Source organism: Bactrocera dorsalis, chromosome 1, assembly GCF_023373825.1.
Source record: "Bactrocera dorsalis isolate Fly_Bdor chromosome 1, ASM2337382v1, whole genome shotgun sequence".
In the NCBI taxonomy this organism is placed as follows: domain Eukaryota; kingdom Metazoa; phylum Arthropoda; class Insecta; order Diptera; family Tephritidae; genus Bactrocera; species Bactrocera dorsalis.
This window is the reverse complement of record NC_064303.1, coordinates 746841-760283: the sequence shown is the minus strand read 5'-3', so window position 1 is coordinate 760283 and position 13443 is coordinate 746841. Positions and strand designations below refer to the sequence as shown.

The following is a 13443-nucleotide window of genomic DNA, read 5'->3' as shown; positions in this document are numbered from 1 at the left end:
TTGCCATCAAAGGAATCGTCCACCATGAATTTTTTCTTCCTGGACAAACAGTCAACGCCAAGTTTTACGTGGAAGTGCTCAAGAGGTTGAAACAAAGCGTCAATCGGGTCCGACAAGACATCGCAACCGATTGTAAGTTATACAACGACAACGTTCCGGCCTTTCTTGTGCCTCCTACAGCCTAGCCACCCCACACTTTGTTTTGTTTCCTTGCCTGAAAAGGCCGATGAAAGGCAAGCAGTTTGAGACGACAAAGGGGATCCAAGTAGCATGTAACTCGGCTCTAAAGGCTATTCCGAAGAATGCCTTCCGTGACGTATTCAATGCTTGGAAATCGCGCTGGCAGCGCTGCATCGACGCAGAAGGAGCCTATTTTGAAAGTTTTTAAAGAATTGTAACAATTGCTTCAATAAATTTTTTTAAACCGATTCAGTCTTATTATATACCAGAAAAACCCTGTATTTCAGCTCAGAGTCCCCCGACTCCCCCCAACTTCTACTTCAAGTATCGGCGCTGCTCCAAGTTGAAGTTTCCACTGAAATTTGTTGTTGTAATTGTTTGTTATGCATATTAGTGTATACATTGCGACCGAAGCCCTACCAGCAGTTCGCATTTATTTGCATGCTGACAGTGTGCGAGACTCTCTTGTCATCATTCTGCTATCATCATAATCTGTATGCTGTCATCCCCATTATTATCGTTCTTTTTCGGCGTTTTATCAGCAACGCCGATGTCTTTTGAATTTGCTACGTCATCAGCAACGGATCTAAACACATACCCCTATATATATAGTAGATATATGTACATAAGTATGTGTATATGCAGATTGTACGTGCACCCTTTCGTCTATGCACTTATGTGTATGTACCGTTAGCTGCGCGTTTTCTAGCTGAAATTCAATAATTTCCATCACTGCGCTCGTGCTCACAAACAAAGCTATGCCCACACAATGCAGCCATAATCATGCACACAATTTTTATTATTGCATTACATGCATAAAATTCGTACATATGGCAAGGTGGTGTGGTGTGTGTGTGCGCTCGTAATTGTATCCGTCGCTTGCTCGAGTGGTTCGGCTTTGTGTCGCGATTTGTGGTCGTCGTCACAGCGCCGCACGCGCGTCCATAGTCGCTACTCGCTTGCTTTGCGTGCAGAAATTCAGCAAAAGAAGGGAGAATAAAAATAAAGATAAGCGCGCAACGGCAAAAGTAAGGTAGCTGAGGAATGTCTGAGCGAGCGCAAGTCAGCATGATGGATTATTGCATCGTGTTGCCGGCGCTTGCCGCTTGACTGCATATTTTATAGCGGCGAGTAGCTTGAAAATACACATAAACGCTAAATATTTGCGTTTTACATGTAAAATCGGCAATACAAATACTTTTCACACATTTTTCTCTTATAACAATATTTTTTGCGAGATTCGCGGAAAAGTATGCAATAACAGTTGTTTAATATTGAATATAAAGGGTGCATGAATTCAGCTGAATTCTTGAAAGACGATTATTTGAATATTTGAGAAAACCCACTTTGGTTGGTTTTTTCGGAAATATTCAGCAACTCACATCCATTTTTTATAGTTGAGTGCTTCGCATTCTTGTGGTATCGATAGCGAATAAAGGAGGTCGACCCAAATAGCTGCTCGTTAAACTTTAATTTTAGAACTAATACCTAACTAAAGTTCCTCGCTCGGTCGCAAATTGTGATGGCGGTGATCCAAATAGAAACCCATATTCGTTTTATGAACTAAGAGGGATACAAAATAATTCCCGCCATAGCGATACGAGTATTGGTGATTAAAACTTCTGTTTTACGCCCATCTCTTGTTGCGGAAATGTGAGGACACCCGCACCAACACAATCCTAAGCGAAGGTGACGCGATACCAGTTCTGATAATAAATAGCCTGTGGATGATAATTGGATAGCTGATAGCGAATGGTTCACTCCGATGTCCGGGTGGAACGGAGGTATTAAATGCATTCTTAGCGCATACCTGTTCTGCGGACGAGTGAATAATCCATTCCGACTGACTCGCGGGAACAGCAATGAATACAACTAATAAAAATAAACCAAAAACAACAGCAAATACTTTGACAACCAACGCTTTTCAGGTACCACGACTTTGACAACAGAATACCAAACTCCAAAACCACTAACGGAGTCCTCGAAGACGACAGAGACGAAGATACCATCCTCGCCACCAGCCAGGAGACGATTAATAGTGCTTTCGGATGTGCCAGCCGTCGAAAACCAGTGAACACAGAAGTCAGCACAGCTCGTACCTAGCAAAGTTCCCTAAAGATAAACCCTCTACACCTAGTTTTATGAAAATGAGTCCATTTAAATATAAAAACAAGAAATTTAAACAAAAAGTTTGATGAAGAAGTCAAAATTAGTATATCGATAGCACCCCAGAGTTCAAAGGCGGAAATGTTTTAGTTTGGGGTTACCTTAGCCACAGTGGGATATCAAATCTGTTAATGGTGGAAGGCAAAATTACAAGAGAGACTTTTTTATTGGAGCCTAATGAAGGGCCATGGAAATCCTCTGTTGGCCACCCAGGAGGAGCGTCGACGCAGTATGCGAACTAGGTGCATATTGCACAGCCATAGAGGCTAAGGTCGCAGTAGAGCGTTGACAGCATGGGGCCACGTAACTCGTGGTCTACTCCCTGTAGGTCTTAAGGCCTGAGCAGGTCTTAAGATGGCTCCATCAATTGCATGTATTACACCTGACCGAGGTGGAGTTGGTATGGACCGTTCTGGCGCAAACGCAGCAGAAGAATTCTCAAAGCCTGGGTTGCACTCAATGCCAACACGAGTCAGGAGGTTACGGAGCAACCTTGTTGAAAGGTGTGTGAAAATCTCCGAAATAACAGTTCTAGGCCGGATAAAATCCAGGTCAATTAAGATGCGTGGAACCGACTGTTGTGGGAATACCACATACATGCTGAGTACTCGTTTAGATTCTGCAGTGCAAAAAGGACTTACAAATTAACTTTATATATCAGCAGAACAATGACCCCAAAAATTAAAATCGGATTGTGACACAGTATTTCGATCGAAAATAGTTAGAGCTCTAATAATGAACTGCCAGAAGAAAGATTTTTAATACCTTGAAAGACTCCACGGAAAACATAGCGCCATCGCTCGTTCGGAATTTGGTAGATTGTAAATTTCTCTTTCTACCGATGTGTTATAACCGAAACTAAATTTTTATTGCAATGGCAGTTGTTTCTATTTTATATGGTGCATTCTTTAAACTTATAAAAAATGTTGTTACGTTATTTTGCATTTTGTGTGACAGTATATACACATATAAAAAGTGCCAGCTGTGCATGCCAAACGTACCAAAGGACTGAAGTGGTTGCATAGTTCTTTGAAAGTTTGATGAAACTGGATACCTAAAAGTTTGGTTTCAAAAACTCTGTGACGAAATTACAGGCGAATGGACAGCAAACAGGACTTTTTAGCTTCTGTTTTTGTGTTTGCAATGGGATGCGCCCACAACTCGAAATGCACGTATGTTTATAGAAAACAACAACTAAAAATACATGCTATACCCGTGAACAACAGAGCACGTTCGCGGCGGAAATTTGCGGTTGTTTGTTAGGATATGCCAGTGTGGTCATGTCATCAGCCAGGATGGCGCATGGCGTATTGTCGAAACCGAACATTGCCAATGACGCGTACGCTAATATTTTTTGGAACCATTTTGGGCAGTCGGCTCAGTCAGCCGTTGTGTAGGTTTTATGTAAATTGGTCGAGGAGTCTAGTTGGCAATAGGAGGTGAAGAGTTAATCAAAAACTATGCTTCCTTAGTCATAAAACCAAAAACAAAACAGAAAAAACAAAAGGGCAGTATTAAAAGATATTTGTTTAATGAAAGTTGCGTATACCCAGTGGTGCACCTTGGTATGCGGCTTATATATATGTGCGTTTGTACAATATTTTGTTGATTGTAGTATTGTACTGATATTCATGTTTCACCGAAATACCTTCACTATTTTCTCTTTTACAAATAAAAAATTTTACAAATGTTAATTTCATCAGCCTTTCACAAATACAATTGCTTTTGTTAATTATACTTGACTGGCTAACAGTTTGAATGTAGCGCAATAGGTTTGTTAGTTCTTGTTTTTTCTAGCCTCGATTTTTGATATAAATAACTTTCAAGCCAAGTTTAATATTAAAGGTTTTCTTACAAATACATATATTATCTTATATCTTTTCCTTACAAGAACTTGATTCGGATCTGTCTGTTTAGATGACAGCTATATGCTACAGTGGTCCGATCTGAACAAATTTATTCCAAAGTTATAGCATTAACATAACATTAATTTATGACAAATTTCGTTAAAATATGTGGTCAAGTAAAAAGTTTTCCATATAAGCTCTGGATTCGGATCGTTCAGTTTGTATGACAGCTTTATGCTACAGTAGTCCGATCTAAACAATTTCTTTGGAGCTTACACCAATGCTTTATAAAATTAGTCACGTCACATTAAGGAAAGAGATCTTGTCAAGTGAAAAAGATTTCCTTTCCAGCTACATATATGCAATAGTAGTTCGATATCGGTGGTTCTGACAAATGAGCAGCTCTTTGGCGAGAAAAAGACGTGTTTAAAATTTCAGATCGATATCTCAAAAATGGAGAGACTATATCGCGTATATAGTATAGATACTGAGAGATAAATCAAAATCGACGCTAATAATTTGTATACTTTTTAGGGCATCCAAAGCTTCCACTAAGTTATTGTGAAATTTATGACAAACTTTATATACAATCTATAACACGAACCGAGGCTTTCATATATTTTAAATTTTGCAACACTATCGCACTTATACACAAACGTATCTGCGGTCGTTCAGCATTTCATCACAGCTGATTGACTTGTATTAATATTCCTAGTGATAGAAGTGAGAAAAAGATGGGGAAACCAAGCTCATCCAAATTTTTTTACTAAGTCTACAATGTGTTGAATAGCCGAGCTAAAGAGTTTGGATCCGGTAGCAAAAGAAAGCAGTTTGAGAGGCAATGTGCGCTCCACCTAACTCCAAAGACTTCAATGTATATGTGTTTGGTTAGGAACAGTAATATGCAAAATAAAATGGCGTACATCATCCTAAAAAGCGGATAAAGCACCAAATCCCGCTGAGGGAAATATGATACATTGTGAGACACACAGGGGGTTTTGTGTGGATTTTTGAGACAGTAAATGAATTTTAAAATTGGTGTATGCCAAATTAAAGCTCGCTGCTGTATTTATCTTCCTCTATGCTCCTTCAACAATATTTGTCGCTCAAACGGTGCTGAAATACACAAAACAAATAGTCATTCCTCCTCAATACCCAGAAGTGAAACTGATGACCGCGCGCAAAACAACCGTTGTGTCCATTTCAATTCCAGCTAAAAACTCAGAAACATGCATTTGTGTTTGTGTATTTAGCTCCTCCACATACCGCCGCTCACTTCAGCTCGCTTTCCTGCCGCAAAGAACACATGCAAGGTGAACGAAATGAAAAATAAACTTTCACTTAACAAAATACCTTTGAGTAAAATGTAAAACGACGTCATTCTACGCCAGTTTAGAATTAAAGCGGTTGCTGTGCACGGCTCTGGGGTAATAGCTGAGCAGCGTTGTAGAAAAATGATAAGCACATCAAGTGAGGAAAACCCCGAGCACACGAGTGGGACGAGCAGCAGGGCAGCGTTTGAGACAAATCCACGTTGAAAGAGCATAATTGAATTGTTTGCAATGTTTGCTGTTGTTGCCTGTTTGCGGTAAGCTTGTGGCATACTCCCACCCGCTCCCTAAGGATCGTCCGAAATTCGGCTTGAATGTATAAGTGAAGGATTCATCATTTATTTATTCATCCATCCACTCATTTCATCACTTGTTTATTCTAATCCGCACTCGCACTTCACTCACTTTCACAAAGTGGCTAGCTAAACTCTGTACGCCCGGGGGATAGTAGTGTGCCGTTTCCGACAGCAACGAAGCTGAAACAATTTCCCAATTTAATACCAAAACAGCAGAAGTGAAAGAGGAAAAACAAATCTGAGCAACTCACTTGCAGTTCGGTAGAAAAGCGGCAATGAGTCTTAAAATGGAACTGTGTACGGTTGCAGATACAGGCATTTTGGGAATTTAGTGGTACGCGGAGAATTAGAAAACTGTAGCAAATATGTTTCCTATGCCAGTTTTGTGTATGAACTGCCTTTGGTTGGTATAATTGTAAACCATTTTGGTTTTCTCGTCGCACCAATTCTTCCTGTATGAAAAAATAGACTTTGTTCATGGCTTATTTATAGTTTACCCATATTATTTTCTATATTTGGCTCGAAGTGGCTTGCTAATTGCTCTTGAAACTAAATTCTTAGTTCTTGAGAGTGACCTCAAAGCGAACTATAAATAGTATACTGTAATTGTATGAACTCAAACCAGCCATTTTTGTATGCTACAGTACTGAAACGTGTTAATTTTAAGCCCGCTTGATTGCATAAGCTTCTGTTTAGAGCAAATTTTATTAAACTACTTATGTACCCTTAAGCTTGTCTAACCAAAGTACTATTTTTCAATTAGCAATACAATTGCATATATTCCCTTGTCCCTACAATTACATAACTACAAACCACAACAACTGCATGAAGCATGAAAAAGCAAATCAATCATCTGATCATTAAATCAAGCTGCTCCTTTGCTATGCAGGAATTTCCAGTAATCATTGGCTGCAATCGCCCTCGCCCTCCTCTGAGGTGCAATTAGCATAACAAAGGATGCGCACTCAACTCACTATATACTCGTATGTATAGATATATAAGGGAGGGTAAAAAAACCAAATTTTTTGAAATGAAAATTTTTTACGAATAAACTGCCTTTAAGGAATATAACTTCAACCGTAAATATGCTTTAAACGTTAAGTTTACGAATAAATCGTTCTCGGCTCCATTTTGCAGATTATTCACTTTCTTACAAAATGTATGAAACGAAATATTTTCCCAACAAGTTGGAAGCGAGGTTTGAGTTTTTCTATCGATAATAAGAAACTAACGCGTAATCCAGATAGATGTACTTTTTTCATTAGCCTCTTTTTGACCCATAAAAAGATACAGCTTGTACAACAACTGAAGCCGCTAATGTCTAAAGTCTATGCGGACAATTCCGCTTCGATTCAGGCATTGGAGCAAAACATCGCGCATGTCATTCACAAGTTACCAGTCAAAATGCTCGAAGGAGTCATCGAAAATTGAATTCAACGGATGTACTATCTGAGATGTAGCCGTGGCCAACACTTTCAAAAGATAATCTCCCAAAAATAAATACCAAAGAATGTTTATGAATTTTTGCTTTAAAAAGTAGATCATCCTTCATAAGGCGGAAGACCACCTTCTCGTTCGTTTTTCGTTGAGTTGTTTATGAAGCTATTTTTCAGAGTACGAAGCGGAAAAAAATGTTTCTTTTTTTTTACCCACCCTAATGTATGTGTGTAAGTACTGGACACACTCGTAACGGAATCAATAACAGAAACACAAATTTATTGGCGCACACTTTTGAATTGAGTTCATTTATCAGCCCCAAATTCAGAGTTCAAGTGCGCCCACCAATTAGGGTTTCTGGTGGCAATGCCCCAAGGACACAACGTGCTATATACATATGTATATAAATGTAAAACGTATTGAAATTGTTGAAATTTTTGTTTAAATTGCTTTCGTTGCTGATTATCAAACAAAGGCTATTTTTTGTGCAAGCGAAAACTAGCTAATAAAATTAAAAGTTTATTGGATTGATTAAATAAGTATTTTTTTTATTTTTAAGTGTTTCTGTTGAAGAAAGATAACAATTAATTAATTGACATTGAATGAAAGTTAAGAGTTAGACTTGAAGTTTGTGACATGACTCTTATTAGCGGTAGTATGATGAAAGCAAATCAAAGAATATCAAGTTTATGGAACATTTGTGGGCCAATTTCTGGTATAGCCATAATGTATTAAAGGCAATACGTAAATTGGTTTTATTTTGCATTTTTATTTTGCTGCGTAGCAATTACTAGTACATAAATTAACACATAATAGAAAGGGCTTAAAAAAATTATATTCTAATCTTTTTATATGGACAAAAAATATTATTCCAATTTTTTTTATATATTTTTTTTTGTGATTTGCAACCTTTACGCTTTGGCAATTGTTCACACCTCTATGGACTCATTAGCAGTGATTAAATTATAACTAAGTGTTGATTAGTTAAAAGCAAATTATTGTTTGATATTCGCGGCATAATTGCAAGCGTGTGTTCAAATTAACTTATGCTGCTGCAACTAATGTGTAGTGATGTGTTTAAATATGCACAAGCACCCCGCAGTAATGTCAACTAGAATTAGCATTTAATAACTAGTCAAAATCTGCAAATCAAACTAATTAGTCAACAGTCTGCTTCCATGTAAGTAAATGTTACATTCATGTTTGCTACTTGACAAAACCTCCAGCCTATATTTGATATTAAAAATATTGGGATAAACTTTAGGCGAGTGTATGCCACCTTATGACAAAAATTTGTCTAAATCCCAAAAAAGCCCTTCAAGCCCCAAGTATTTAGACCCCAGTATCTATAGTTGGCTTTTTATAGAAAATGTCGGTCAATGTGTGACATTTTTAACTGGAATTTAGGGATAATCCTTCTGTAAAGATGGTAATGTTAAAACTGAGTTGAATCGGACTAATAGTTCCCTTAGCCCCCATATACATAATATAAAGAATTTCGAACTTCTGAGTGACTTTGTACCGCCTATATCGGCCAATCAATGAGATATCTCAATGAAAATAAGAGAGGGTGTTTTACTCATAACAGTGTATCTTTATGCCTAAAATGGATAAATTTGGGCGAAAACTTGGCCTAGCGCCTATATCATTAATATCAGATTATCGAACATCCGGCTGACTTTATTCTATTTGATTGGTTTTTTGGTCTTTGGCATGTTAATCGTAGTTATTGAGAAAAATACATAAAACCGTGTCGATTCTACCCTAACTTCCATATACTATATACATATACTACATAAAATGTCAGTATAGGAGTTATATTCAGTATATGAGTTATGCTTGTATTTAGTATTTGGACGTTTTACACCTTAAGGTATTTCTCTGTCTTTGATTTCTGGAAGTTGCAAGAGTATAAAATGTGTTCTTTATTAATTTTGTGCAAAATATAGTAACAAAACTATGTGAGTCTGTAACTTATTTACAAGTATTAATATACACAATATGATTGTATTCCTTTCACGATTTCGCCGCGTAATGAATATTGAATTCTTTCACAACAATTTTTAAAAGAAAGTTTTGCCAACAACTGATGGTATTTCCTTTGCTCTGATCCTTACAAGTGGCGAGAGTATGTAGTGTTCATTTACACCCGAACTTAGCTCTACCTTACTTGTTAATTCTGGTTTTATCATGAACAATTTTTTTTTTTAATTTTTATATCCCGAAAATTTTATTAAAAAAACAAGAGATTTTAAAATTTCAATTTGCATTTTTTTAACTAAAAAATTCACAATCCTGCGTGGATCGAATGCTTTTTTAAGATTTTGTGTTTTTAAGCAGAAAGCTCTAGTTACCAACCAGTACTTTATCAGACTAGTTGAATGATTCACTACGGGGTAGCTGTGGGTTTGTTGTTGTTATGGGTTGGCATTATTGATTCATCAATATCATTGCAACAGCTCGGGGATTCGAACTTTATCTCAATTGAGTTTTGGTGTATGTTTGCTTGTACATGTGGATTCGTTAACTATGTATTTACTAATAAAAAAAAATCGTGTTTAGGATGAATTACGTTATTATATATTCTGATCATATTTTTATGTAAATGCTGCTTATTGTACTTTTCACGCAGTGTTTTTAGCTCTTTAATGTCGTTACTTTTCTTTCTTTCATTGTGCGAAGTCACTCAAAACAGGCCCTAGAGCCAATTAAAATAATATGTGAGCAGCTTTATCGGAAGTAAATCCATGTTCATATGTATAACACTCAGCCAATAAGAGAAAATAAATAAACTGTATAACAACCTGTGTACAAATCTCCGTGAGAATGTGTAATCTACAGTTGTTATATAAATATTTGCATGTAATTAAATCCTTATATGTATTATAATTCGCAATTTGAAAGAAATTTTGAATTCTTTTGTTGATTAATTTTTTTTCTATTAAATTTTTTCATGATAATATATTTTTACTTTCACTATATTTTTTTAATTTTTGTCATTTCTTACCCACTGTCAGCAGACAAACAAAAGCGCAGCTTATTGCCCAATTTAGTAAGTGATTAAGCTGCATTTTCTAAAACACGGCTTTGTTATCTCAAATAGTCTTTATGTTTCAAATACTGTGGCAGCTCTTATGGATTGCTATAACGCCGGTGGAATTATTGAATTTGTTGGCATATTTTTAGAGCTGCTGGACTTTGGTGGTACTGCTTGCTGCTTGTTGTTGTGGATGGTTTGAATATTTCTGCAATATAAAACGTTATCTATTATTAGAATTGATGATTTGTGAGCTCCTAGGTAAAGATGCTTTTATTTATAAAATAAATAAATAATATTTTCGTTGATTTTTTATTTTTGCAAACTGTTCCTGAAGTTTTAAGTTTTTTTCTATAAAAAATATAATTACTACTTTCAAAAGAGCATATATGTAAAGTTGTCCGCTCCACAAAGAAGGTCTCATTGATTTTTTAAAAAGACACTCTTTTAAAACTTATACGCAATTAAATTTTTGAATGTGAATGTAAATGCCTCAACTTGCATTATAAATTTGCCTACTTTCCATATAATATTTTTGAAATTTTCACAAACTTTTTTACTTTGCCATAGATAAGTCAAACGTCAATGAAGGATATCGGACAAAACTTTTCACAATCTTGAGGTTGAATCTTCAGACTTGGAATTAATGTTCAAAATGCTTCCGATTGCCATTGTGGTTACCTTTTCATGAGCCTAGTGTCATTATTTTTAAAAACTTAAATCTATATTCCGTCTCTATATCATCAATAATAATAATTTAATGACTTACTTAATATAATGTAGTTTATTACCAAAAATCAAATCTCCCAATATACATATACTTATATATCCAATACGAGTATACTGATTTTCACCTATTTAATTCCAAACTTATTGTATGCAGTGGAAATTGCGAGACGTATCTCAACAAGGTTAGGTGATAGAGTTGTTCCAAAGTCGATGGATATCACTTGGACAAGCATTTGTTCTTTTTGTTACCCAAAAACTCCTTCAAATACATCACATTCTAGGCCAACAAAGCATTCTAACATTGCCACAAAGGTGCGTCTACCGAGACATTTCAATTTCTGAAAATAGAGTTGATGGAGAGCTCTTGACAGAAAACTCCGCCTCCTGCTTTCCGTAACTTATCTTCGAATCATCCGTAAAGAAGCTCACTCTCCTCTCCTATTATTCTCCAACGGTTTCGCCTCGCTCACAAATTCTTCGCAGTTGTGTGAGCTGAGAAACCAGCTAAAGATCTAGATTGTAGGGAATGGATTTAAAGTAGTTGAGTGAGAGTACAAGTGCAACGTGTAGTATGCCATTGAGTACATTGTTGGTAGTAAATAAAACTAACTCAGTCTTATTTGGATGTAAGCCTAATCGATTTCTCTCTGCCCACTTGGTTATACCCTTGAGTGAGATCTTAAACCGCGGTTAACCGTGTAAACAAATTTTTTCCAAATATCCATTGCTAAAAATTAACTGATTTCTGTTTATCAGGCTGACTTGATACTAATTGCCTGTAACTAAGTGGATATATGCCCTGCAGAATAAGCAGATAAGTGAAATCGCTTCATAATTTCGTTGAATAACGATTGTTGAATAACGAATGTCGATTTCACAGCCCTCCCTTATTCTTGTATACAAATATGCACATAAATTAGCGTAAATGGTATTCCCATACATGCTCAAGATGTGAACAAGTTCACGTCCCTGACAATTCATTCTTTTCGTATTCTTCGCCACTTATCCGGCTTTATGGCACAATTTGCTAATCTGAGGAAATATTTGCATATAAACTTTTGATGGCCACACCACCACCACAACCGCATTGTTAATCCCTAGATCCGTTCGCAATTTTCACACCCTCACCAGCTACTCACCAGACAACAACTAGAAGCAAGACAGCAACAAATGTACGGTAAATGAATGTATATGACACTAGCGGTACATGAGAGGTTTTTATTGTAAATGCACACATGCTTGACATAATCCGTTAATAAATATTTACAGCTTACTGGCAGCCAAGTCAGGTTGGAAAACACGAGTTGTGCAAAGTCGGGGCGAAATGCAAATTGTTCTCGCATATATGGCTTAATAACTAGCGGAACAAGGAAGAAGTGAAATTGTGGAAAATTAAAAGGTCTCTATGGAAGGAAAAATCGCTGAGAAATAAGCATTTGAAAATTGGAGAAATAATGCAGTATAACTTATTGACAGAGGTCCTTAAATCGAGTTTTTTGGAAACATGGCGTTTTTCTCGAATATTGAAAAATATTATAAACTGAATATTTTCAGTTTTTATTAGTTTATGCGATAGCGAGATATTTAAAGAATGTTCATACCAAATTTCAAGTCAATCGACTGATTAAAAGCTGCTATTAAAACGGCTATAACTTTGAAAATAGTTTGAATTTTGGAGAAATATTTTTGTACATTGAAACTATCAGAATATGAAAAAAATAATTTTTCCAAAGACCAGATTACCAAAGACCAGATTACCCCTTAAGTTCAAAATTTTATTTATATTAGTCGTATGCAACAAAGGGGCATATTGGGTAGTCTAAAAAGTCTTTTCGTTTTTGTCAATAGATATCGTTGCAGTCGTATATCTCCAGTGCTACCAATGTCATTATTCATGCCATATAGTGTTGGAAAGATGAGATTTTAAGCTCCATTTTGCCAAAAAAACTTAAATTCGGGGAAAAAGAAATACCAAAAAACTTTTTCGACAACCCAGCGACTACCTTTTTTCTAAAATTTTATTTAAATTAGTTGTGTGCTACATAGGGGCACATACTAACTATGTATATTATATATACGCTTCGCAGGAACTAATAATGCCAACCGTGCAACCATAAACAAGATTTATTTCTTAATTGGCTATATTGTGTCTACTATTCTGGGAACAATTCCAACTAGATTAATGTGCACACAACTTTAACGAATAAACAATGCTGGCGCACACATGCACTGGCTTGTGTGTGTGTGGATGAGCAACAATGCACACTTTTCAACGAATTTGTGTGTTTGTAATTGTAACTGTCGCCGAGAAAAAATGACATGCAACAAAATGCGTTGACTTGGATTTAGCGGTAAATGCAGAAATGGTTGCAAAAGCAATTAAAAGTTTCATTTCAGTTTGCCTACAATTCGCTGGGAGG

General features: G+C 36.3%; 1 protein-coding gene across 4 annotated transcripts in view; it reads right to left on the bottom strand.

Annotated features, from left to right (window-relative positions):
• The window catches only part of LOC105232449 (uncharacterized), a 127857-nt gene that overhangs the window by 103341 nt on the left and 11073 nt on the right, over window positions 1–13443 (bottom strand). For all 4 annotated transcript variants that reach the window (XM_049448635.1, XM_049448638.1, XM_049448640.1 and 1 more), the window contains one exon: window positions 10265–10502. In XM_049448635.1, the coding sequence (XP_049304592.1) occupies window positions 10265–10328 (64 nt within the window). In that variant the 5' untranslated portion in view covers window positions 10329–10502. The remainder of the gene's footprint in view (window positions 1–10264; window positions 10503–13443) is intronic.